Genomic DNA, 27,880 nt, shown 5'->3' on the forward strand with positions numbered 1-27,880 from the left:
CCAGTCCTCGAAGTGGCGACTCCCGTTCTGCAGCAGCTCCTCAAACTGGATGGTGCAGTTGGCCACGAAGTCGTCGTAGCCGATGGGGGCATCGTGGAAGACGGCCAGCTCGATTTTGCGCCCGTTGCACACATCGGTAACGAACTCGTCGTGCCAGGCCGGGCTGTTGGTCTTCTGCTTGGTGGCGGTTTGGCCGATGCGCGAATCGTCCACGTTGAGGGCGATGTAGGGGTCGAGAAGGAAAGTCTGTGGCCGGGGTCCCACTGCATGGCGCAGCGACCAGGCTGTGGGCTTCAAGCTCACGGCCTCGCAGATTTTGATCTTAAGAAGGCCATTGAACACTACCATGGTCGGGGCGGGGAGTGGGGGCCGGGGTCACTCCGTCCGCCCCGAAGGCAGGATGATGAACCGACGCCCCGGCGCTCGGAGCCACAGAGACTCCTGGGTCCCCTGTCGCCCCACCCCGCACTCTCCCTACACCTTGTAGCGTTGCGCGATGCCGCGGGCGATTCTCAGCGAGTGCATGTATTTCCTCGCCCGGTTCCTAACGGAAAACAGGGAGGGGGGGAGAGCTGGGGGACGTCCGTGTTTGGAGCAAGTCTCTCCCCCCCTACCACCAGCAGCACCTCCAGAAGAGGAGCTGTCGGCTCCGCTGCCAGCCGTGAGGGCTGTCTCGCCGCCTCGCTGGCTCTCCGGGTCCGGGCTGCAGGGAAGCGGGCGCCGCGCCCGGCGCTTACCTACCTTTCCGAAACATAATCCCCGGGAAATTTCGGCTCCGGGAGGGCGAGGGGGCGGTGGGACGGGGCGGGGACGAGAACCGGGGGCGCAGATTTCAACCCGGATCCTCTTCGCACACCCAGCGCCTGCCTCTGACCGCGCGGGGAGGAGGATGGACCCAGGGATGTTCAGTCTATCCGGAGGGATGCATGTCGAGAGGAAATGATCCTCCTCGGAGCCAAATTTTTAAAAATCCACAAGCCTCACAGCCAGCCCAGCCGCCGCCTCTTGGGCAAAGCAGCGCCGCGCCGCAGTCAGCGATCCGGAGGCGCCAGGAGCCCGGAATCTCACATCCGCGCGGGCTCGGAGTCGGGGTGGCCGCCGCTCGGGCTCGGGGCGCAGGCCGGCACCGGGCGGTGCGCAGCGCCGCGGCGGGGCCGGGACTGCGACTCCGCGCGGCCCCACCTCCTGGGCGCCGGCGCCCGCCCGCCGCGCTCCCAGCGTCCCCGCTCTCGGCTGCCGCTCGCTCGCCGCCTGCCCGCGGTCTCTCCCCCTCGGTCCCTTCTCCCTCCGTCGGTGTGCGAGCGAGTCTCCCTCCCTCTAATGCAGGAAATGCGCAAAAGACGTCAGAATGTGTGTGTGTGTGCGTGTGTGTGTGTGCGCGCGCGTGTGTGTGTATGTGTGTGTGTGTATGTGTTCGTGTGCACGCGCGCGCGCGCTCCTGTGTTTAGGGAAATAGAAAGTTTTGCCGGTTGGGGGAGCAATACGGGAAAAGTGAGCCGACGAGAGGACGAGCGAGAGCGGGCGAGCCTGCCCGGGTGGCGGCGGCGGGCGGGGGAGCCGCGCGGGGACCGTGCGTGGGATCCCGTGGAGTGGCGGCGCTGGGGCCCGGGCTGTGGGTACCTGGTCTTTGCTCTGCACCGGAGAGGAGCGAGCGGCACATCTCTCCAGAGCTCTGTGGCCAACAGTGTCTTTTGGAACAGCGGGTGGGGGAGTGGCGGGGGTCGCACGGCTGGAGAAGACTCGGGACCCTCCCCTAGCCCCACCCTCACTTGGGCTGCGGCAGGCGAGGGCAGCCCGCGGAGTATTGGCCGGTCTGTCTGTCATTCTGTCCAGAGACGCTGGGCTCCGCGGTGGTGGGGGAGGGGTACAGGGAGGGGCGTGCAAAGCTCGGTGTGTGTTTTTACACATTTATTCTCTTTTTTGTTTCTTTGGGGCCATCTCCCCTTTGAGATCTGTCCTGGACTTCTCAGGCTGCGAGAACTTGTTGACAACTGAAAGCTTAGTAGACCACGGCTCCATTTGTTTATTTTTTACAAAGTGACTTCATATTTACTCTGGACCTTGTCTGTACCGTTTTGGGGGACATGGCTCTGATCAGCGCACTGACAGCATCTGTCCGAGCTGCGGGAAAACGGGGCGCGCGCTTCGGGCGGTGGGGGGTGGGGGGACGGGTGAGTGGCTGTGTCCGTGCTAATTTCCTCCGTAACCTTTAAACTCTCTCTGGCAGCCGCCGCGGCGGCTGGTCACGTGAGGCGAGCCCTGGGCTGCTGGGGAAGAATTTCCTTCGCCGGGAGACGGGGACCGGGAAGGCGGCCCCGCCAGGGACGGCCCCGCGCCGTGGGACGCGGACCTGGGAAGGCTGGGCGGAGAGCGCCGAGGGCCCCGGCGCTGCCCTGGCTGGAATACTCGAAGGACTGCGCCTGGAAGAGGTCATCTCCGTAACCTGCGAAGGGGGGTTGTGCAAATGGGAAAAGAAAACCTCGGCCCTCACTCGTGTGCCAAGTCAAGTTAGGGAGTTCGTAGGAATTGTGGTAAGCTGAGTGTTTATCTGGCGGGACTGGATAGTGTAAAACAAAATGTAAAACCCACCTCTGGATCACTTTTTCTCAGTGGGAAAAGGTTATCATTGCCTGTGGCTTAAGGAAAGGAAGGAGGCAGTCCCCTGGAACAGTATGATAACTAGTGCAGCACACAGGTAGCAAAAATTATCAGAAAAGTTCCAAGGCAGCAGACTGTAGCAGATCCTCTGTCTCCTAATGCCTGCAGTCGCTGCTCTCCCAGAGTTTACAAGTAATTTCTCTAATTCTACTCTCAACCTACTGAATGGGACAGCTGAGTAGAAGGAGTGTTAAAATGCAGGCTTAGGGACAAAGGAGATGGTTTACGCAGAAAGACAGGATATAAAAGTTATGCCTTTGCTTGACCACCCCCATCAGCTGGAGATTATATTTGAAAACATGTTTGTTTAACAAAGCACAAGTGGGATGTCTCAATGCTATTTAATTTTTATTTATTCGATCATCAGAACTTTTTTCCTCTTTGCTTTTTATTTCCACCATTCTGTTCTTAAACTTTCCCTTCCTTCACGGGGCATGTGATGGAAGGCAATGGTGAATATGGCTTTATCTTCTGAAAATGCATTTGGGAAGCAGGGCCAGCACTATAATGAAATGAATGAGATACTTGACGAAGAGGCAAAACTTAAAGGGTAACAATAAACTCAATAATCAAGATAAATATTTTAATGCAATATTTTTTAAAAATCAAAAGTAATGTAAAAATCCAGCACGAACATAACATCCTAATTTTAAATATTGCATTAAAATATTATTTGTATTGCTGAGTTTATTGGCACCCCTGAAATTTTGTACCCAAGACGAGTGGTGGTTCACTGTAACCCCGACTCTGTTGGGAAGTCTAGAAAGGCAAGGATTTCATGAAGTTAAGGATCCTTGAGTGATCTGCGTTTCACACCTAGTCTTTCTCTGAGTGAGATCTATCTTACTATGCAAACATAGAGATTGAAAAACATTGGCCAAAATCCTTCAATGTGTTAAACAGGAGATGAGTTTAGAATTATGGATACGCTGAACTTGAACTTTTTGCATGAGATCATATACTCTCCCATTCCAGGCAAGGCTCTCAAATAGATTAAATAAGGTCTGTTGCCAGTAAGTAGGCAGTCTTAAAACCAATAATCTACAAATTTCCAATGCTGTTTCCTTTTAATCTGAGGAAGGTTTCAGGAAGACAGCATCGGCCTCTTAACAGACTGCTTGTGAATAATCAGACTGCAATTCTCAGGTACAACCAATACCAGTGCGACCTCTCTTTTCAATGACAAGTCTTTCTATCTTGGGTGGTGGGGGAGTGTAACTACAAGACTTGGACAAACTGCCTGTTTTGTATTGGATGAACATTTAAATAAAAAGAAAGAATGCTGGTACTTTATATGCAAACATTGCTGATTTCCTGCCTTTATTTCTTCTTCATTTCTAAACAAATCTCTTAATCTCCGTCCTCTCAAACTTGGCTAAATGAAAATATGTATTCTCCAGGAGCACCATGGAGATACCAGGTATGAGGCTGTTTAGAGAGAACCCTTAAATTTACCTGGGTGGTCTAAAATAACTCTTTGTTCCAGATTTCATGTGAAAAGGAAAAGGAAGCCCTTGCAGGGAGGAATGTTTAGAATGAAAATTTCCAACCAATAATTATTGTCTATGTCATCCTTCTCTCGGCCCCTGCATATGGTCCTGAAAGACAGAACAGTCATTGGCATAGACATTGAGTGAAAAGCCCTTTGGGTTCCAACTATGGCTTAGTCATTTTGTGATCTTTGGGACAAGGAAGAGGAAAGGAAGAAAAATGATATAAGGATTTGAAAAAGATGACCAAGATGGTGCTCCTTTCCTTTTAAAATTAGTGGTCATGGGGAAAAGGACAGAAAAAGCAGGAGTCCCCAGGGCAGTGTGATAAGTGCTGCTGTAGATGTAGGAGTGCACCAGCCTCTTGGAGAGCACAGAGGAAGGATCAGCCCTTCACCTGGAGTTGCCTGGGAGTCCACCACCCACAAGGTCTAGGCTTTCCTGGAGGAGTTCCTCCAGAGGCAAAAAGGAGAGAGAAGAGCTTTGGAGGCAATGGGAACAGAGTGTGCAGAGTGCAGGTAGGCGAGAGCATGGCTGTTTGAAATGAGTAAGTGACCACCTGTACCTGGCATGTGGCAGGCAGTAAAAGAACGTGAAATGGGTAGGACCATATAATTAAGGCCTCACAGAGCCCGCAAATGGGTTTGAATTCTTTTCTTGAGAGACACTAATCATTCTAAATTGTGGCAGCTGCAGAACTGGAGTTAATATTTTTAAAAAGCAATTTTGCGGAAATGGATATATTTCTCTTCTATAATTTCCCCCCAAAAGACTCACCCCAAAACAGATGCTAGAGAGATAGAAGATCCAAATCTGAAGATGATTTATACTCCATCTGATCAAAAAATGAAACAGTCTGAGGATATTGTTTAGATCGGCTAAAAGAAGCAGGGAGGAGGCGCCAGAACCTTAGACTAGCATATTAATATTCATGTCCTTGTTGCTGTACTGGTCGTTGCCATTTACAGAATGTTAATGGCTTCTGCAAAGGCCTGCCTGGTCAGGATCTGTCAGACATTCCGCACATGTTCCGTGGAACAGAATTCAACCACCTGGGCCATAGGATAGAATGTACAGCTCCATAAAAACCTTCCAGAGTTTTGTCAGTGTGGCCCTGCCCCAGCCTAGCCCCAACGTGAGTTCCAGCCTCACTTCTAACCCCACACCAGGCCTACTCTTTTGTTGTTGGCTCGCACCTGCCTGCATGTCTTCTTATTTTGGTCCTATCTCTTCTCTGAACTCTGTTGCAATGACCCAGAGACCAAGCTTCACTTACACCCGCACAGAGGTGGAGGGATCAGATGGAACAGTGTAGAGATTTAAGATGAATATGGGCAAGGGATGGCCTGGTGCCCCTCCTTCCTCAGTTATCTTGACCATGCACCTCACTCCCTCAGGCACCATATAGAAAATAACATCACATGCCACATCTTCTTTGGTCCTGATATTGGATATTGGCCTGCATCTTGGGACTTTTAAGTTCATGAATCAATCCACAAGTCTTTACTAAGTACCTGCTATGTCCAGGATCCTGGGGCAGGTGCTCTAAGGAGGACAAATAGATCTATGGATGATTCCTACTCTACTGGGAGAGATTGGAAGAGCAATTCACTCAATTATTTATTTAGCAGTCAGTATTGAGTGCCATGTCATTTAGAGCACAAAGGAAACAGATGATGACACAATGACCCTTTATGAGTCTGGATGGGCCAGAATTTGCTGCTGTAATAACTCTCCAAATCCCAAGGTCTTAAAATAACAAAGATTATTCTATAAGTCCATGGTGGGTTGCCTGGAAGCTCTGGTCCACATAACACCATTCTCGCTCCTGTATAGAGGCTGACAGAAAAGTTACACTATCTGGAACATAGCTGGTCATAGGCAGAAAACAAAATTTCCTGAAGGTCTTACTCAGGCAATTAAATAGTCCACTTTTAAGTAGTCACTGTTATCCATCACCTCTGCTCACTAGTTAGCTAGAACCAGTCATGTGGCCTCCCTCTCCTGACCACAAAGGGGCTGAGAAGATCTCCCATCCACAGTGGTGAGGAGCCTGGAATATTTGGTGAGTAGCACTGAAAACTGACACAGACCCTATCTTCAAATATCTGGTGCAGAAAGATAACTCAAGGTAGTTCAAAGTAAATAACAGACAAATGTCATGGTCAGAAAGTGCTGTAGTAATTTAGAGGTCACAGTGATCATAATCAATGGCCTAGGCTACTGCATACAGAGCACTTCAGATGACATGGAGAATCCTGCCTATTATCAGAACTAGCAGCCACTTAAGCTACTTTTTCCTTTTCCTCAATATGTCCAATCTCATAGGACCTGCAGGTCCTTCAAGAGATTCAGAACCAAGCCAGCACTAAGGAGGTATTTAGACGCAACAGAACTAAGTAAAACCTTTTGTTACATACACCCTGCAAGATTTGAGCAATCACCTGGCCTGTATTCTTTATTATGATTAAATTCCTCCATTAAATGAGGAAACAGACCGAGAAGTTAACTGACATGTCATACAAGAAAAAAAATTTTAATAATCAAAACACTGATTAGAGGTCTAAATCCAACTCTCACTTCCTAATTTAATTTTACTGATTTGTCTACATTGTCGTGCTGGAACCAATGCAATGCCATTTACTGGTAATAACTCCAATTATATTTTAATTCTTTGGAAACAAAAAATCCAAGGTCTAAGTTTGTTTTAATTTGTTGGTTCCGAATTTAATAGTCTTCACTGCAGTAGGACATCATAAACTTACAATAATTCTCAGAGGACTATGATATTGATAGAGTTCTTCTGAAGTTGTTTTGGTGGTATGTGTCTTTAAAACAAAGGGACTTTGTTGTTTCTCTGTTTTGCATCTTCTCTCCTAACACCAATTGGATATATTTACAGCATATGGTTTTATGATACCTGTACCAAGTGTAACAGCTGTTTCTGCAGGCTCCCTCTGGATAGCTTATCAATTAGTAGAATGACTGATATGTCTGTTCGGATTAGGTTACACATCTCTAACACATTCTGGACATTTGGTTAATCCAGTTCTACTTCTAATTTACCTTTCAGGATCAAGATACTAGGGCTCCAGGGCAGGGAATGGTTCTTTTTGTCACAGATATCAATCATGTGGGTATAATAAATGTAAAACCAGAACTGGTTAAACTCACAGGATCTGTTGCAACCAGTACGTGATGCAGGGTGGCAAATCCTTCCCTCCTGGGAGACCCAAAACCTCCATGGACCAGGTCTTTATTCTCTTAGCTGAAGCTGTAGATTCTCCTTCCTGAACACTCTCTCCCCTTCCTCCTCACTTCTTTTACAGCTCTTACCTCTGCCTGCACTGCAATCTATGTATTTGGTACCTGTCTTAATTCTGCCACTTCTCTGAAAAGTCTGTTTAGAGACGCAGTGACTCATCTCCATACTTACTCTCCAGTATCTTAGACATAGTAGGTACAATTTTGTGTTCTATAAATATTTGTCACAAGGATGGCACTTTGAAATAAGAAGAGTGTAACAAATCTTGTTAGTTACGCCCTTCCTCGCTCAGATGAGCGCCTTGGCGATGGTTGGCTCACTGAATGCCACCGCAGCTGGGTACTGTAGTGAAGTCACTGAGCTGCTGGGGAGTGTGGAGACTGCACCTCGGGGCCCGCGGCCACCGAGCCCGGCTTCGCGAGCCTACAGTGCCCTCTGGCGGGCCTGGGCGCGCCCAGCCCGGTGCTCCCGCGGTTCTAAATGCATCGGCTTTTCCTGCTCCCCACCAACTTGGGCTACAAACACTAGGAGCGCTAAGATTACTTAGATAAGTCAAGGGGCAAACTATGGCGTGGGACCATTTATCCACATGCCCATCATAAGCAGGGGGCAAATGCAGTCAGCAAATGCATACCTGCTATATGAAAAAACTGTACTGTCATTTAAAAAAAAAAAATGACTAGCCCTCAAAGTGAAGAATTCTAAGTGAAGTTGCTACCACTGCATTAGAGCAACAGACTATCCATTTGCCAGTTAGATCGATGCTGGGTTCAGGAAAAACAGATGAGGGAGATGTAGTCTGGGTGTTGAAGAAGCTAGAATTCAAAGGTAAATGGATGTTAGGAGCCTCCAGAGAGACCTATCCTGCCTTTTTCTTGATTTAGACTGTGGGTCAGTTCCTGAAGCTGAGGTAAGGGTCGTGAGAAATGGCCTAGGAACCCCACTGGATAAGTCATCCCAGCATGGGAAATATTGGGAGCAGGAGGGGATTGGGGCCTTCTTAGAGGTTGCTCCTCTAATTCCAGCAGATAAATGGACTTCTTCTGGGGGTAGGGGGTGGGAGAGACAACAGAGGCCATCAGCAGGGCTCTCTCAGCATTTTCACCACCAAACCCACAACCACTTAGGAAGGAAGAAAAGATGAGCATTACTGCCCCATCACCTGCATAACCTGACTGGGCTCGTGTGCAGTGCCTGTCGCTTCAGCACAGGGCAGTGTAGGGTCGAATCCAGCTTAGAAATTCAGGGACTTAGTTCTAGGATCTTGGGCAAATTACCTTCCTCTGAATGGGCCCTTGTTTATTCAGATGTAACAACAAGGGGGTTGTGACAACTACCTTAAGGAATAACAATGGGTATTGTATTACAGGTAGGTACAGTACCTGACACAGAGTAGTTCTCGAGAAATTCCCTTGTATACTATGCTCAGTCAGTTCCTAAGGAACTTTTTTTTTTTAATCCTTTCTATCTCTAGCACTGATAGCTCCTCAAGGTAGCCTTTTAACCACGTGGCTCTTGGATAATGGGGTTTTGGTGTGAAGGGTCCAGGCACACAAAGAGATTCAGCTTGGGCCCAGCACCCCACTGGAATGGCCCCGAGACCAGGTCTGGGATGTTCCAGACCTGCTTCTTTCTACAGATAGAGGACTGCAGGAAAAATTCAAGGAACTTGAATAAAATATAAATAATAAGGAAACAAATTATGTGGCTAACCAGCTTCTCTTGCAGCCATGGTTGAGTTTTCCAGCCAGTTAACCCAACTGGAACCCTAATTTATGGGTAACTCTACCTCCCCCCTACCACCTAGTGGCTATAAAGTAATAATTATTTATCTCTGTCTCAGAGAAGAAACTGAGATGGAATGGCATTGAGCCACTTGCTTAATGTTGCATGGTTGGCAAATGACAGAACCATAACTGTAGGTCAGCTTTATGCTCTTGCCACCTGGGACATGGCCTCCTGTTTCCTGTCCTTCAGCATAGAACTGACACACACACTACTCTATTAGCTCGAGTTCCTACCCTGGTTCCCTCATCTCATGAGAACCAGTGTTCTTACAAGATGGAAACAGTTCAAGAACTGACCTTGCCAACATTATATGTAGCGTGTCATTGTGGTTTTTCTCTAGCAAGAGAGACAGAGAAGTGGCGAATGTTTCCCACATTTTCCCTTGGTGACATCCACATGTTCTGTGTTTGCCTGTCACCAAAGAGCATGAAAATTCAACAGCAAAGTGAATAGGATATACAGAAGGCAAGGTATAGAGGGAGAGGCATTTTACAATGTATTACAATGCAAGTTCCGCTATTTGTTTCTTAAAATACTAATAGTAGTAGTAGTAACGATAACAATAATGATATCTAACAACTTTCGGTTGAGAACTATGTGCCAGGTAGTAACATTTAACAATTCCTTTAATCACCAAAACAACCCAAGGAAGTAGATATTACCATATTTCTTCAATTTTAAGACACATTTTTAAAATCACATTTTAGCATTTTATAATGTCAGTAGAAAAAGTACTATGCCATACTATAATTGCAGGTGAGCTTTTTGTTGTTGTTGTTGTTGTTTTTATCTCTCAGTATTACATACAATTTGGGCACTTTTTACAGATGAAGCAACTGAGGTAGAGAAAAGCTAAGCAATGTACCAAGGGTCTCACTGCTAGTAGATAGCAGAGCCTGGATTCAGGCACAACTGGTCTATCTAGGTCCAGAGCACATCATTTGTTGGTTTGTTTGTTTGCTTGCTTGCTTGTTTTGCAATCTCAGGCATCCTGCAGACATCTCCCTCAATAGCCATTGGTCTGTCTATCAGGAGCCGGGCTCATGCTGACCACTCTGTGAAACAGGATATATATCTTTTCATTCGTAATGATTTTATTTCAACTTATATGTGTAACAATGATTCTACTGTGTCTCTCACAGAAAACTCTGAATTTAGAAACTGCCTAAAGAAAAACGGAAGCCAGATTAAACCTGGCTGATTGGGCCTGGGGTGAGAGACAGGCACCAGATACATTTCCGAAAAGAAAATCTGCTCTTGTCCCTGCTTCATAGTTCTTTGGACTTGATTAAGTTACTTTCACTTTCTGGCCTCAATTTCTCCAACTATAAAAAGAGGACTGTCTCAGTTCCAAACTTTTCTGATGGTGCGTCCTTAACATTTTAAACATTTGAGCGCACATCCTCAATATATGTATCCTCTTTTTATTTTGTTTACAAAGTGTAAAATGTATGTGTGTGTGTACATTTCTATGAGTTTTAACACATATATAGACTTGCACAACCACTACCCCAATCAGAATACAGAACATTTCCGTCCCCCCCAAAAATTCTCGTGGTGATGAGAATCTGCTAGAGCCTAACATTTCTATCCACCTGATCACTACATCATCACTACAGTGTTGCTTTTTCCAGGATGTCATATACATGAAACCATATCATGTGTCACCTTTTCTCACTTTCACTTAGCAAAATGTTTCTGAGCTTCAATCATGTTGAGTATATCAATAGTTTGTTTCTCTTTTTTTTGTTGTAGTTTTTGCTGGATAGTGATCCATTGAATAGATGTGCTATGTCTTAATTAGCCATTCACTCATTGAAGGGCATGTAAGGTGTTTCCACTTTGAGGTAATTATGAACAAAGCTGCCATAAACGTTATGTGTAGGTTTTTGTGAGCATAAATTTTCATTTCTTAAGGGTAAATATCTAGGAGCAGGATTGTTAGATTACATAGTAAACATATACTTTATGAGAAACTGCCAAACTGTTTTCAGAGTGTCTGTACCATTTTGCATTCCCACCATCAATGTATGTGAGTTCGGGGTGTTCCTGCTTCCTCACTAGCTCTTGGTATTTTCAGTTGTATTTGTTGCCGTTCCTTTTAAACTTTAGTCATTCTAATAGGTTTATAGTGGTATCTCACTGTGATTTTAATTTGCATTTTCATAATGACTAATCATGTTGAGTATTTTTTCATGTACTTATCAGCAATCCCTATATCTTCTTTGGCGACATGTGTATCAAATATTTTGCCTATTTTTTAAACTGGGTTTTTGTTTTCCTACTGTTAAGTTTTGAAGTTTATTACGTATTTGAGATGCAAGTCCTTTATTGGATATGTGATTTATTAATATATGTTCTCAGTTTTAACTTGTCTTTTAATTCTCTTAAGAATGGCTTTTAAAGAGTTTTAATTTTGATGAAGTCCAATTTGCCATTATTTTTCTCTATGGATCGGTTTTCTGTCACATAGAAGAACTTTTTGTCTAACTTAAGGTCACAATCCTCTATGATTTTTTAAATAAAAAAGTTATACTTTTTGGTTTTACATTTAGATCTATGATCTATTTGAGGGTTTTATATATATATATATATATATATATAAATATATATAATATATATATATATAAATAAATATATATATATATATATATATATATATATATAAATTATGCCCTTAAGCGTAGGTTGAGGTTCATTTTTTGTGTTTGGATATCTAGTTGTGTCATTTGTTAAAAGGGCTATTCTTTATCCATTGAATTGCCTTTAGACTTTTGTCAAAAATCAGTTGATCATGAATTATACACTTTAAAGTTATTATAAATTTTATATTATATAAATTTTATCTTAGTAAAACTATCTTAAAAAACCGATGGACCATATCTGCGAGGACCTATTTCTGCACTCCCTTATTTTATTGATTCCATTGATCTTTTTACCAATACCACATTGCTTTGATTACTTAGCTTTAGATAAAGTTTTAACATCATGTAAGGTGAATCCTTTAACTCTTTTTTTTTTGTTTTCCAAATTATTTTCGCTATTCTAGGTCCTTTGCCTTTCCATCTATATTTTAGAATCAGCTTGCCGATATCTACCAAAAATCCTGCTGGGACTTTGCTATTGCATTAAATCCATAAAATCAATTTAGGCTCAGTAAGCTTGACAGGTAATATATAGGACATCCAGTTAAATTTAAATTTAAGTTAAAAAAATAAATTAATATATAGCATAATAATACCCCAAACATTGCATAGGACATAATTTACTAAATATTATTCATCATTTATTTAAAATTCAAAGATAGTTTGACACCCTGGAATATTATTTTTGAAATCTGTCAGGGACTGCTTTGAGAAAACTGCCATTTTGACATTTCCTCTGGAGGGAGAAGAATTACTCCTTACCTGCAGGTCACAGGTTCAAAATCAGCTGAGTCAGATGTGGCTAATTTCCCTGCAGTCTCCAGGCTGATTTAAATGCAGATCTCTCGGTCTTTCTTCCTCTAACTTCTTGCCAACCCATTTTCAACCATATCTGGATAGCCTATGATTTTTCTAAAGAGACATTCTGAGTTCTGAAAAGAGCTTTTCCCCTGGTGCTGTGAAACCTCAGTATTTTTAAAATACTGAGTGGCAATGTTTGGTTATTTGCCTTATACAAGGTAGGTGTCTTTTGAAAGAATATTTAAAGAAAGATCCAGCTGCAAATCATTCAAATGTCTTCTCTCATAGCCTCTCACATTTCAGAAGTGTCAAGATAGCACAGCACATGCAGAAGTGATAAGTGCTTTTCTGTATCTTCTGGCCAAATGCCCACAACTTGGTATATTGCAAGTGGTGGACCAATGTGCATGGTTGGGATTGTTTTGTTCTACTATTGATGGGAGGTTATCTGTTTCTCAGAGGCTGGATCTTCCCCACTTCCCCAGCCCCAGGAGTGAATTCTTGATCAGTATGAGATGCTAAGCCAATCATGGGATATATAATGCATCCTCTTTGCCTGTGATTAGTTGAAGAATGAGCATATGACATAAAACTATACAGTAAGAGGTGGGAATAGGGGAGTCTTTGGGGGGAGCTTTTGGGAAGAAAATATTGAAAAGAAACCATTCGTTGGTAGTACCTAAAGTACCACTATTAGGGTTATTTTTCCTTTTGAATTAATCATTGCCCTTTTCTTTTTGGTCTATATGATATTTATAAGACAAATGACCAAGAATTAGTAATACCTAGACTCACATTGTTATGAATTAGTTAGTCAGCTCTCTAAAAGGGTTTAGGTGATGTAGTGGGTTGCATGGTACCATCCTTCCCCCCACAAAAGATATGTCCATGTCCTAATCTCTGGAACCTAATCCTTGGAACTGTGACTGTTACTTTATTTGGACAAAGGGCCTTTGCGGGTATAATTAAGTTAAAGATCTTGAGGTAAAGAAATCATGCTGGATTATCCAGTTGAGCCCTAAATTCAGTGAGAAGTATTTTGTAAGAGGGAAGCAGAGAGAAATTGAAATACATACAGAGGTGAGGTGATGTGAAGACAGAGGCAGAGATTAGAGTGATGAGGCCACAAGCCAAGGAAGTCAGAGAATGCTGACAACCCCCAGAAGCTGGAAGAAGCAAGGAAGAATTTTCCTCTATAGACTCTAGAGGGAGTAAGGTCATGTTGACACCTTGATCTCAGACTTCTGGCCTCCAGAACTGTGAAAGAATAAAATTTCCGGTGCTTTAAAATTCCCAGTTTATAGTAATTTATTGCAGCAGCCACAGGAAGCTATGACAGATGGCATGGACTTGCTGAGTGTTTATATGAAACAAAGACCCAGAAAGGAAAGTCTTTGGGTCACGATAAGGAGTTCATTAACTCTACAAGAGTCGGCCTTTCTTCAGAGCCTCAGTCTTGACCATAAGTGGGCTAGTTAGTTTGTGCCTTGATCCATACTCAAAGACAAACATAACTCCTTCTAGCCACACATATCATCCCAACCCTGGCTAGAGATGTTGTTCCTTGCCTTGGCCATGTGTCTTTCAGATGTGTGCCCTGTGACATAGGAAGTCAGATGAAACAGTACAATAGATTGTTCAGTACAAACGTATCTCATTCCTGAGTTGTACAACTCAGAGAACCCTGTCTCACAAAGAACCTTCAAGTTTCCATATGAAGAAAGACATATTTGTTAGATTCACTCCCCCAGGTGACCCTGCCCAGGTAACTGACATAGTCAGAGACTAGTGAAGAGCTAGGAATAGAAGTTTGGGGCAAAGGAACTAATGTTTGTTGTGCAAGTACTTTGAGCCTGGCCTTGTGTTAGATATTTACATACATAGTCTCTTCAATTCTCACAAAAATCACGTGAGGTAAGAGTAGTCATGTGCCCATGATTACACAGCTTGTAAGTGACAGAAACAGGATTCAGAGTGGTCTGTTTGACTCCAAAGCCCATGTTTTCTACATACGAAGTTGCTACTTCCCTGTGGAAGTTAGAAAAGGCTCAAGATTGAAGGCAAAGGATGAGTGAAGGAAGCACTGGATTCATGCTTCTCTGTAGCTCCTCCTCCACAAGCAGCAGAATGTCTCCAGAGTCTCTGGAAGGGAGCAACCAACCCTCTGATAAAATAGGTCTGGGCTAATTGTTAAGGAAGAAATGCCACTGTGAATATGAAAAGACAGAGCTTTAACATGGCTCACTGGATACCTGAGCTGCTTGGTCACTCTGGGACCACAGATCATTTGGAAGTGAAAAAGTAAGACTAGTTGCCTGCCTTGGGTGTGGGGGGCATATTTCAACCCAGGTCTGGTGACCAGTACAGGTGCGAGCGGAAAGTCTATTCGAAAAAGGAGGCTGTTCTCTTGACTTTTCCTATTCCGCTTCCCCTATACTTCCAGCCCACCCTCCCTCGGCCTGTAGAACACACTACCCTGTAAAAATTATGCTCACCGTGTTTGAACTGGGCCAGTATCTTTCAGGGTGACATAACTAGGAACAAAACCAAAGCATCCCTTTCCCTCCAATACTTACAAGAAATTTTCCTGAGAGCACCAGCTAAAGTTTTAAGAGAAAAAGGTTAAGCTTGCCATAAGGAACATATGTTTTTAACCCCTAGTTTCTTTATTATCACCAATTTCTCTCTTGCACCCCATAGTTGGGGAAAATCTTGCTTCCTTCTCACTGCCTTCTATCTCCCTTAGGAGAGAATTTGTCTTTTCCAGTAAAGGAAATTGTCCAACTGTCCAATTTTCAAATCGAGCAATCATACCCTTGTTTCTTCAGTTTGGATCAAAAGAGGCAGGTGGAAGGCTGTCTCTGGAAAACTGTTCCGGGACTGCACATTAAGACTAGTCTCTCCTTCACTAGTTTGTTTGCGCGAATTAGCTTTAAAGTTTACCAAAAACTTCTCTGGTCACTGCCCAGCAAGACCTGTTTATCTGCAGCTCAACTTTCCTTGTGACATTACTTTTAGGACAGGGATGAGATCTAGGTTCTAAGTCCCTGCCTGATCAGTTACCAGCTGTATGATTCGGAGTGAATCACTTAACAACACTGAGCCTGAATGTCCATGCGTACAAAAGAGGTGAGTCATTCCTGCCACCTACTCAATGCGGATCTCAAATAAGGGAAGGTATGTGAAAGTACATTGAAAACTCTAGAAGCCAGTGCAGATGTAAATAATATTGTGAAACCCCTTGCCCCACCAGGATGTTAGCTGTCACCTCATTGCTCAGTGTTCAGCACTGGTCAGAGATTCTGAACTCACAATAGCTTGTAGTTTGATGTAGAGAGAACAACTTTTTATATCTATTTACACTAATAACTCTGAGCTGTAAACAAGTATCCTAAAACAGGATACTATACCTCTATACCTCGGCGGAGTGGGAGTGGGGGTTGGGGGGGAGGGTGAGAATGCCTTTGGATGTCCCTAGACATCTTTTGTTCCTCTGTAGGAGCCTACACAACAATATTTCTGACAGTACCATCAAGTATCAGCTGGGACCTTCTGTTAACTCTTCTTAAAGGTCCCCTTCTCATGTAGGTCACTTATGACTGTTAGACAATGCTTCTAACATAAATGAGAATCTAAACCTACCTCCACCATTATTTTGCCTACTGAAATCACATAAAGAAGATCTGCCAATTCTTCATAGGCTGGAAGAGCCTTCCTTTATTTCTTTTTCAGATATTTCATTGTTAGCATGTAGAAATGCAACCGATTCTGTATGTTGGTTTTGTATCCTGCAACTTTACTGAATACATTGATGAGTTCTAAAATTTTTTTTGGTGGCATCTTTAGGATTTTCTATATAAAAGAGCATAATATCTTCAACAGAGATCAGAAATCCTTTCTGATTTAAATGGCTTTTATTTCTTCCTCTTGCCTAATGGCTCTGAGTAGGACTTCCAGTACTATATTAATTAGGACCAGTGAGAGTGGGCATCCTTGTCTTGCTCCTAATCTTAGAGGAAAAGTTTCAACCTTTCCCCATTGAATATAATGTTAGCTGTGGGATTGTCATATGTGGCTTTTAATATGTTGAGATACATTCCTTCCATACCCACTTTACTCAGAGATTTTATCATGAATGGAGGTTGTATTTTGTCAGATTTTTTTCCCTGCATCTATTGAAATGATCATGATATTTCTCTTTCATTCTATTAATGTGGTGTATCACACTTATTGATTCTCATATGTTGAACCATCCTTGCATCCCGGGGATAAATCATATACCATTGATCATGGTATATGATCCTTTTGATGTGCTGCTGAATTTGGTTTGCTAGTATTTTTGCATCTATACTCATCAGGGATATCGACCTGTAGTTTTCTTTCTTGTAGTGCCCTTATCTGGCTTTGGTATCAGAGTAATGCTGGGCTCGTAAAATGAGTTTGGAAGTGTTCCCTCCTCTTCAATTTTTTGGAAGAATTTGAGAAAGCTTGGCGTCAATTCTTCTTTAAATGTTTGGTAGAATTCACCAGAGAAACCATCTGGTCTATTTCTTCATGATTCGGCTGTATGTTTCTAGGCATTTATCCATTTTTTAGAGGTTGTCCAATTTGTCGGCATATAATTATTAATAGTAGTCTCTTACGATTCTTTCTATTTCTACAGTACCAGTTATAATGTCTCTTCTTTCATTTCCGATTTTATTTGAGTCTTCTCTTTTTTATTCTTAGTTATCTTAGCAAAAGTTTGCCAATTTTGTTTATCTTTTCAAAAAGCAGCTATTGGTTTTGTTGAATTTCCTTAAAACAGCTATTTGGAATTCTTTATTGGGTAAATTGCAGATTTGCATGTGGTTGAGGTCGGTTATTAGATTATTGTGATCTTTTGATGGTGTCATGTTTCCTTGATTTTTCATGTTCCTTGAAATTTTGCTCGCTGTCTTTGAGTCTGAAGTAGCAGTTACCTCCTCCAGTCTTTACTAACCTCTCCAATGTGTTCAAATTTGCATTATTATTTTTTTTTCTTCAACAGTGTGCTAGAACATCTCCATTGGAAACCTGGACTTCCACAAAAGCTCTCTCATCTCTGCATAATGGCCTAAGACAGTGTTTTCCAAGGGCTCCCAGACCATGAGGGCGGGAGCCGGTTCACAGGCCACTGTAGAGTCCACAGCTGGAACCACGGTTCATATGCCCATTACCCAGTGCACAGGTGGGTGAGACTCCTCCCAGGCCGCTTGGTGTGTGGTGCCAGGTCCCACAGCCCCAACAAAGGCACTTTTGTCTAATTGCCAAATTGTTGTTTGAGGGGTGGGACATGACAAGGGATGTCTTAGCCATGTTGTTGATGGCACTCAGCTGAAAAATACTTGCACACGGAAACCAGGTCCTCATCAGACTTCTCTACTCTGGACAAAAACACATCGAGTGCATTCCACTTGTGACAGGACTTCAAATCCTAGTGCCCTCCTAGGTGTCCTTCTTGGAACATACTTAGATTTTTCAGTTTCCCTTAACATGTATATATTGGTCCTTTATTGCTATAAAACAAATTACTCTAGAACTTAGTTGCTTAAAGCTATAAATGTATATTATCTTCGACCATTTCTGAGTGTACAATTCAGTGATTTTTTTTTTTAGTATAGTCACTAGGTTATGCAATCATAACTACTATGTAATTTCAGAACACTTTCATTACTCCAAAAAGAAAGAAATTTAGGAATCCAGGAATGGCTTAGGTGGGCAGTTCTGGCTCTGGGTCTCTCATGAGGTCCCAATCAAGAGTCAATCATTTGAAGGCTTGACTGTAACAGGAAGATCTTCTTTTAAAAAGCCTTGTTCACATGCCTGGTGGGTCATTGCTGAGTTTTGGCAAGAGGCCTCAGTTTCCAGAGGCTTTAGTTCCTCATGTGGATTTCTCCATAGGGCTGCTTGAGTGTCCTCAAAACATGGCAGCTTACTTCCTCCAGAGGTGGTGATCCGAAAGAGAGACCAAAAGGGAAGCCATATGTTTTCTGTTCTAATATCAGACTCACACACTATTCTTTTCTCCTTATTCTATGGAAGGTCAGTTACTAGGCACAGCCCACACTCAAAGGAGGAATCTGGCTTCACCTTTTGAAGGGAGCAGCATCAAAGTGCTTGTGGACATAATTTAAAACCATCACTATGGTTTCCCAAGCTGGCCACTATGGTGAAGATGAAGTATAATCAGTACAATTTGCTGTCAGACTATCACCTCCAGATTTTCATCTTTTCTTAATGGAATTGTGGCACAGTGGTCATGTACATAGGCCCTGGAGTCAGATAAACTGAGATCAAAGCCTGGCTCTCTCCTTCCTAGTTGGGTGCCCTTCAGCAAGTTTCTTAACCACAGGTTCCTCTTCTGTAAAATGATTACAGCCACTTACAAAGTTGTTGTGATGATCCTGGAAAAGCTTGGACTAATTCTGAATGAGTTCTCAGTAAGTTTTAATGAAACCCAAGATGGCATACTTTCTTAAGCAGCCATTTCAGTCTATGATTTATGGGCTCATAGCCCACTTAAAATTGTAGTTTTCTTGTTTTCACCTGATCAAACTGTGAAGTCTGGTCTTGCACACTGAATTTCTGTAAATACTTTTTAAATTAATTTTTAGATTAAGATATAATTCACATGCTATAAAATTAATTATTTTAAAATGTACAGTTTGATCCCCTGCCAAGCAATAATTACTTTCTTTCTCTATGGATTTGCCTTTCTGGGTATTGCATAAGTGGAATAATGCAACATGTGGCCTTTTGTGTCTGTCTTTCCCTTAGGATAATGTTTTCGCAGTTCATCTATATTGTAGAATGGGTCAGAACTTTATTCTTTCTAATGTATGCATAATATTTCATTGTATAAACATACTACATTTTATTTATCCATTCATCAATTGATGGACATTTGGGTTGTTTCCACTTTTGCCTATTACAAATAATGCTGCTATGAACATTCATGTACAAGTTTTTGTATGAACATATTTTTCAGTTCTCATGGATATATATCTGGGAGTGGAATTGCTGGATAATATGGCAACTCTGTGTTTAACTTTTTAGAAATCACCAAACTTTTCCACAATGGCTGCACCATTTTACATTTCTACCAGCAACGTATGAGGGTTCTGATTTCTCCACGTCAAAAATGACTTTTTTTACTTGTTGCAATCAAAATAGAGGAGTTCAAGGTAAGCTTTATCGAATTTCTTTTTATTGATTTCAGGCATTTTTTCCGTGCTTTGAGATGATTTTGAACCATGGTTCTCACAATCTTAGGTTTTTATTTGATTTATTGATCAACATGTTGTATAGAATTGTCAGCTTGATAACAATCCACATTTTTCATCACTCCCACAAAGATATTATGAAAGACATCAGATATTTTGCTTACATCAACCAATTTTCCAGATCATAGTTATAATATACAGTTACATAGAATATAACCAGATTATAGTTAAAATGTAATTCATGGACAGGAACTTAGGAATCAATAAATGCAATTTCTTTATTTTAGAGAAGGAAAAACAAAATGAGGTGATGTGCCCAAGGTCAGTAGGTAGTGTCAGAAATAGGACTTGAATCCAGTTCTGTTTTTCACCCAGTTATGCATATTGTTCTTCACAGTACATCAGGTGAAAGAATAGTCTTTTGACTATTGACAGGGTACAGTCACTTAATTTGCTGGCAAAGCAAGCATCTCTTTAGTTCTTTCCTTCACACCACAGCCACAGCCCAGCTGTGGCATAACAGTTCTAGCAAACCTATCTGGTTCCTTCTAGTCTCTTCTTTTTAAATTAAAAAAAAAAAAGGATAGCATTTTTAATTTTTAAATGCTTATAAGCCATATTTTTAATAATGTATTTTAAAACTCGTAAATGGAAAACTTTACTAGTCTGTATTTCCTGTAATCTAAAATTTCCACTTTTGTAAAAATCTTTTACCCCATCTGCAATCACCTCTTTCCTTCATTTAACAAAAATTCCCAAGAATGGTTTTGCACATCCGTGTTCTTGTTTTAGTGCTATGGCTTGTATTTGTTCTGACTCAGATACTTTAACTCTTGCAAACCTATATTCCATCTTACTATTTTTTTTCTTTTATGGAAAACTTGAGTTTTTCTTCATGATATTTGTCCTACACTTTCCAATTGTAAAACCTTTATCCTTGGAGAAGAAGCAAAATAAAAGTTATTGTGTTTCTTCATTCGGCCATCTGCAGTTTATTCACTATCTTTTCCAAAGAACGTCCTATTCCTTGCCTTTTCACTTTCTGACTTAAAATATACTCATTAAAGTCCTCTTTTCACAGTTCTCCCACATGAAAAAGGGGAGGAAATGCTTTACGTACTGTTATGAAATAAGCTCCAAAATATATTGTCGAGTGAATCAAGTATAACACAGAATCATAAACATATCTTTTGTGTAAAATTAAAAAAAGAATATAGAACATATTTGATTGATTCTAAAATGCACATATTTTTATATTTTTGATGTTTCTGAAATTAGAATTCATTGTACAATAGATGTGAAATTATAGTTTAATTGGCAGGGCTTTTAAATTTTTCTTTTGTAGTAGTAGAATAATATAGTGTATATAACATATACTATGTAATTATATATAATAGTATATATTTATATAACAAATAATAGAGCATGTTGCAACCAATGGCATCCTAGGTTTGATAAAATATATTATTTCATTTGATTGCATATGCAAAGAATTTTCTCTGGGGGAATATGCAAGAAACTGGTAAAATAGATTGCTCAAAGGGAAGGGTACTAAGTGTTTGGGGAACCCAGGTGACAGAATTTCTATAGCATTCCCTTTTGTATCTTTCACATTTTAAATCATATAATTATATTAACAAATAAAGCTTTTGAAGAATAAATTCAAATTTAAACGGTACAACCGGACATGAGTCTTCTTGACATCACAACTTTGTTCAGATTTGTGCAAAGTTTTGTGTTTGTTGCTAGTAATGGTCAGTGAGAACCATGAAGGCAGGGCTATGCCACTGCATGCACCACTCTTCACCCAGAGTCCAGCATGGTGCCTGGACAGGCACTAACTCCAATTGATATCACCCTTTCTCCCCAGGCTTTTGTTATTTGTAAATCATCAACTAGAAGTTTGTTGGTTAAAAATAAGTTCAATTTAGCTGTTACCCTCATTGCTTCCCTTACATTTCTACTGAATTGTTATGATATTGTTCCATAAGACGAGGTATAAATATATCAGGTGCCCTGCTTTTATTAGACTTTGATTTCCAGCAGAACCTACTAGCAGCATCTAGAGAGGCGAGGAGACAAACAGCTTGAAAAAAAAAAGAAAAACAGTTTAATTGTCACTAATGTATTTGGCAAATATTAGGTTACCATGATAGCTCACACATGATGTTTGCCAAATGGACCAGGGGATAACTGCAATGAGTGACTAAGATATTGATGGGTTACGCGTGTCATTAACACAGCATTTCTAATTCATTCCTTTGATGATATTTAGAAATGCAAATAGCCATTTCCCAGACCACTCTGAATGTTTTATACACACAAAAATAATATTAAATCTCAAGTAAGCAAAATCGATCCTATCAATCCTGGGTGGTAAAGAATAACCAATAACCAGTGCAGAACTGAGATATCAGGCCTATTCCAAAAAGTTTAATACAGAATAGAGGTAGAATTTTCAGGACCAGAGCTTTTCAAGTTGATAGAGATGGGATTCAAGCCAGTACTGGTTGGGTATGGATAAGAGCAGGTTCCAAGGTGATTACCATCAATTCCTGTTGTCATTTGGGGTTCCTCCTTATCCGCAGGTTGGTGCAGGTGAAGCAAACTTAAAGGTCCAGCAATAAAATTAACAAGTTTTGCTGGTTTGTGTGTTGGAATACAAATACAATACTTCCTAGAATTAGGACAGAGCTAATTTTATATAAGTTTACTTTCTAAAAAGATTGATTATTTAATGTGCAACTAACAAAATATTTTCTTGTAATGAGAACTTTTAAGATCTCTTAGTAACTTCCAAATATACAATATAATATAATATTGTTAACTATAGTCATTATGTTATACATTACATCCCTAGACCTTATTTATCTTACAACAGGAAATTTTCTCTACATTATGAAACAGTCTAGGGACATTATTTTTACTATATCTTTGAATATGCACTGTTACATATCCAGATTCTGTCTCTCTGGACTCCAGTTCATCCAGCTTATTTACCAGGAGATTATGTAAAATATTTACAACATTAAAAAATAGTTTAGGGTAATTTGCTATGCAGAAATAGATAACTAATACATAAAGATTTAGTTGAATTAGGTATATAACTATTTTGCATATAATTTTTTTTTAGCTCTTGAGGTTTGTGATACATTTATTTAATTGTGTTCTGTAATTTTGGGTGAATTACTCACTCTCTCTAAGCTTCAGTTTCATTATCTTAAAATGAGGATAAATATATTACCTATCTGCCTCAAATTGTAATTTTAAAAAACAAACAAAAAAAACTCCCAAGGTATATAAAGTGCTTAGCACAGAATCTTACAAATAGTAAGCAATTTGTAAGTATAAGCTATTATCAATTAATAAACTATACCATAGTAGTTGGTGTGGCTAGCAGTAACTATGAATATCTGGTCTACCTTTTTGAAGGGCAAGTTTAAGGTTGAACACCATAAAACATTATATTTAGAAACCATATTTCTACAGCTCAGTCCTCTCAGTTTTCTAAATCAAGTGTATAGTAAGAATGGGCTCAGTCTTTCTGTAATGTGAACACCCATCAGAATCACCTGGTGTCCTCACACTCAAGTAGACACTACCTTAAACGCATTCAGTTGGGATTTTGAAGGCTATGGGCTAGGAATCAGCACTTTAAAAAAAAGCTCTGATGGTAATTATTATGTGCATTATAATTCGAGAAGTACTAGCTAATGATTTCTAGAAACAGGCCTGAAAATTATAAGACTTATAGACCTGGGTCTCCTAACTGACAAAAGCTTGTGACAACAAGTTGTTATGAAAGGCCCTTATATGGGCAATACCTATTCTGCTAAACTCCCTAAATTGTAGGATCTAACAGGAGTTTTCTTGGTAAACCATTTGAATTTTCTTATATTCAGATCATGGTCCCATCTAAACAAAATATCTAGTTATGCCATATGGCTTAGCTAACTTTCTATTTGCTAAAGCCCTTTTCAATTTTAAAGCATTCTTTTAGGGTAATAAATTCATGTATCTTAAGCTCATATTTTTATCATCATGAAATTAGATCATTTTCTACAAAGTATGTTTTCTGTTTGTAGTGATGTTGGTTTCAGGAAAATTCATGTATGTAATAATGGTGTTTTTGATACCATCTGTTAGCTAGCCTTTGTGGTAGTGTTTTCTTCATGGTCAGAGAAGGAATCATTTTTCTGTGTGCTATTATGCTGGCAGCTGCCTGTGATAACTGACAACTCTTAAAGCCAGTGTCATATTTGATAAAGGACTAGTATCTACAACATATGAAGAACTCTCATAATTCAACAATAAAAAAAATCCAGGTAAAAATCATCAAAATATTTGAACAGATACTTCAGCTAAAAAGATATATGGGTGACAAAAAAACACATTACATTAGTCATTAAGGAAATGCAAATTAAAACCCTAATGAGATACTCTGAAACATCAGTTAAATGGCAAAAAGAAAAACAAACAAACAAAAAACAAAAAAACATGACAATATCAAATCCTGGCAAGGATGTGGAACAACCAGAACTCTCATGCATTCTGGTAGGAATGAAAATGGCACAGCTGCTTTGGAAAACAATTTAGTAGTTTCTTATATAACTAAGCACTCACTTACCATATGACTTAGCAATCCTGTTCCTAGGTATTTATCTACCCAAGAGAAATGAAAATATATGTCCACACAAAAATTTATACATAAATGTTTATAGCAGCATTATTAATGATAGCCAAAAAGAGCAGGGGGGCACTAAATGTCCATCAACTGCTGAAAATATAAACGGTGGTATATCCATGCAATGGAATGCTAACTGGTAATAAAAAGAAACAAACTAGTGATACATGCAACAACATAGATTAATCTCAAATGCACTATACTAACTAAAAGAAACCAGACTCACATAGCTATATACTGTGTGATTTTGTTTATATGGTACTCTGGAAAAGATAAGATTATTGAGACAGAGAACAGATGGGGGAAATGGGGGAGAAGATTAAATACGAACGGGTACTTTTTTTAGGTGATGAAAATGTTTTATGCCTTGATTGTGGTGGTTATATGATTGTATGCATTTGTCAGAATAAAAAAGTTGAATTTTACTTTATGTAAATTATACTCAATAAACTGGACTCTCTCTCTCATACACACACACACACACACACACACACACGGACATAGATTGATTTGATACACGATGCTTTTCCAAATTTGAATTCCACTTAGTGTGTGATGTTTCTAGTATTAAAATTCTGACTATAGGCATTCTGGATGAGTATTTCAAGTCAACCATCTGCAGGATAGTTCTAGTTCATTAAACTGGAAAATGGGCCAAAAGTACTACAGAGTACTAGTTCTGATGTATAGTCTCCAGACATGGCTCCCTGTAGTGATGAGTAAAATAATTCTGGCCCCTCAATGCTGCATTTCATCTATTCCTTGGAACTCAAGCAGCTATGCCATCATTAGGATCCAAATGAGCCCTCTGGGATTTCTATGTTTGGATCTCAGGCTATATAATGAATATTTGAGACCTTTAATAAAGCTGGTCCTTGGACACTACTTGAGGGTGAGGAACTCACCAGGAGAAAATTTTGCAATATATCTACTCATGAATATAACTGATTATCTTTTAGCCAGTGAATTTGCCAGGCAGGTAATGAGTGGAACAGTGAGCCATGTAATAGATACAGTATTTTATCTATGATTCAGAATTTCTTTTTTCTTTATCTTGCTTTTAATTGCATTCTTTACAAAGTACTTTTAGGATTTGTAAAAAAAAAAAGGAAAAACACTGCAAGTTTCAGTTTTAAGCTAAAGATAAAAAATATATTCTAATTTAATATGTAGGTCCCATAATTTTACTTCATGTAAGATAAATTTAACTGTAATGCCTTCAAATGATGCCTGAATATTCATTTCCTTGAAAAATCTGTACAATTAACTTCCTTAGCCTTAACCGATGCCTCCTCAAGATCCATTCAATGTTTTTCCAAACTCAGTATTTTAATTCCTTGAACCTTTTTTCTTTTACACATAAGACTGGCAAACTTACTCTGGACTATTGCTTTGGAATTATGCTGCTGCTCCCAGCCAGACTGAAAAAGTAACAGGACAGGCCAAATTTGGGAACCCATCTACCAGCCTGTTCTAGCTCACTTAGCAAGAAGCCCCTTTCTCATCTGGGAAACGGAAGCAGTTCTCCGTCTGTTTGCAGATCTTTTATTTTTACAGGAAATTTCCAAGTTCCTAACTGAAATATTGAAAGAAGCTCATTGAAGCTAATGTATGTTACTGTTTAGGATTGAGCGTTTCTGATAGTGGGAAAGTAGATGAGCAGAGCTAATATGCAAATTTATGAAATAAGGCCCAATTTCAATTTATGCATTCTCTGATCTGAAACAGACTCTTTTGCCTTTGCTAGGTGATTAACTCTAAGGGACAAAATGCTTGAATTCTAAAAGTACATTTGACTTTTTAAATGGTAACCCACTTCTGTGTGGTGGGAACTTTAGATTTCTTTTCTAGTAGATTTTTCTTTACTTTAGGCACATTCTTCAGTCCAGGCATTAGTCTATTGTTTTATTTAATACTTTGAGTTGGTGGTATGTGAATACCTTTAAGAGTACTGGGTTTAAATCCCAAATCTGCAATTTAATAGCTGATGTGACTTTGAATAAGTTATGTAACTTCTCCGTACCTTGGTCTTCTCATTTATAAAGAGGATAATATCAACATCTGATTGAGCTAATATGTGAGTTAAATACACAAACACATGTAAAGGCATTAACTTAGTGCCTGGCACATAGCCGATGATCAATGAATATGTTATTACTTTTCTTACAGTCTCCCTGAGGAGATAGAACCCACAGGGAAAGAACATGAAAATATAGACAATAACATACAAATGGTAACATAACAATAAATATCATACGAGGAGTTGTATGTTTTAGAGCAAGAAAATAACCTCCAAGCAAATCCAAAACATGTTTTAACTACTCCCCCCAAACCCTATTGCATAGTCTCAGGTGGATGTCCAGATTATTCCAAGCTAATCCCATGAATTTCTTGGAATTCAGCACTTAAGCTCCAAAGGTAAACAATAGATTGGGCAAATGTCTCAGAGAGAAAAGGCAGTTTTGGTGGGGAGCTTGCTTTATGCTTAGTGATTACAAATATCCTTTAACAGCTTTCAGTGAGAGTGGCTCTCTTGCAAAATTCCAAGGGAATTGTTTTCTGGACCATCTTACTTCCCTTTGGAGTAGGTTACAACCTACATTAATTTTAAAAGACCCCACCCCAACTTTTATTTCCCCCAGTTGTCTGATGTTTTAAATCTTACTAGGTTATTTACTTTTGTGCAGTCCTTTTTTCCTTCCCTGGTTGAAAAGCAAATATCCCTGGTGGAAGAGAGGAGAATTAAGGTCCAACACTCTGCTGGCCAAATCCCTACTGTCATCCTTATTGAGTAGTGTGTCTACTACCACACACAACCTAACCCTTGATGCTAGACTGTCTTGTATGGGTCTCCATCTCTTGTGACTATATCTAGTACCTAGTCTTGTTTGTAAATTCCTGTGGGCAGGAATTACGTCAAAAGATTTTTTAGAATATTGATTCACCTTGACCCTTTTTATCTCCTACATTAAACCTGTATAGCACAATTTGACATCAAAAGTAGGTGAACAGTAAACAGTAAATTACTACAGCTCATTATGATGACCTGATTTACCTTTCAATAATCCCGGACTGTAACACATTCTCTACTATTCTTTCAGAACTAGAAATTGTGGAGCAGACTATGATTGTGGCAGACAGTTCTAGACCTTCTAGAACCACTGCAAAAGGCAACATGAGACTGTAAATTAAGAAGAAAGAAAATCTCTAAACAATTTCAGAAACCGATCCTTATGTATCCAGGATCATAGATATCGAACAGGCTACGTTTAAAAAGTCTTATTGCCTTCACGTTGGAAAAATTA

At 40.3% G+C, this 27,880-nt stretch overlaps 2 protein-coding genes across 4 annotated transcripts in view; one reads left to right on the forward strand and one right to left on the reverse strand.

The window, feature by feature from the left end:
* Positions 1–1,096, reverse strand: part of PRKCE (protein kinase C epsilon) — a 451,351-nt gene extending 450,255 nt beyond the window's left edge. The window contains exons 1-2 of one of the 2 annotated variants that reach the window (XM_039887263.1): positions 742–1,096; positions 1–544 (exon numbers count right to left, since the gene is read on the reverse strand). In XM_039887263.1, coding sequence (XP_039743197.1) covers positions 1–348 — 348 coding nt within the window. In that variant the 5' untranslated portion in view covers positions 349–544; positions 742–1,096. The other variant, XM_039887262.1, reaches the window with a different exon arrangement.
* LOC120621692 (uncharacterized) lies at positions 903–27,854 on the forward strand. Of its 2 annotated transcripts, XM_039887264.1 has the most exons (4): positions 903–4,666; positions 17,677–17,856; positions 19,725–19,852; positions 27,677–27,854. In XM_039887264.1, exon 1 carries the CDS (start codon positions 940–942, stop codon positions 1,993–1,995), a length of 1,056 nt encoding a protein of 351 aa, XP_039743198.1. In that variant the 5' UTR covers positions 903–939; the 3' UTR covers positions 1,996–4,666; positions 17,677–17,856; positions 19,725–19,852; positions 27,677–27,854. The 2 variants fall into 2 exon arrangements, with proteins under 2 accessions (XP_039743198.1, XP_039743199.1); XM_039887265.1 differs by lacking the exons at positions 17,677–17,856; positions 19,725–19,852; positions 27,677–27,854 and adding an exon at positions 15,666–15,712 and having other exon boundaries at positions 903–2,531.
* The last annotated feature ends 26 nt before the right edge of the window (positions 27,855–27,880 follow it).

The sequence above is a fragment of the Pteropus medius genome, unplaced genomic scaffold (assembly GCF_902729225.1).
Source record: "Pteropus medius unplaced genomic scaffold, Ma_sr-lr_union100, whole genome shotgun sequence".
Lineage (NCBI taxonomy): Eukaryota > Metazoa > Chordata > Mammalia > Chiroptera > Pteropodidae > Pteropus > Pteropus medius.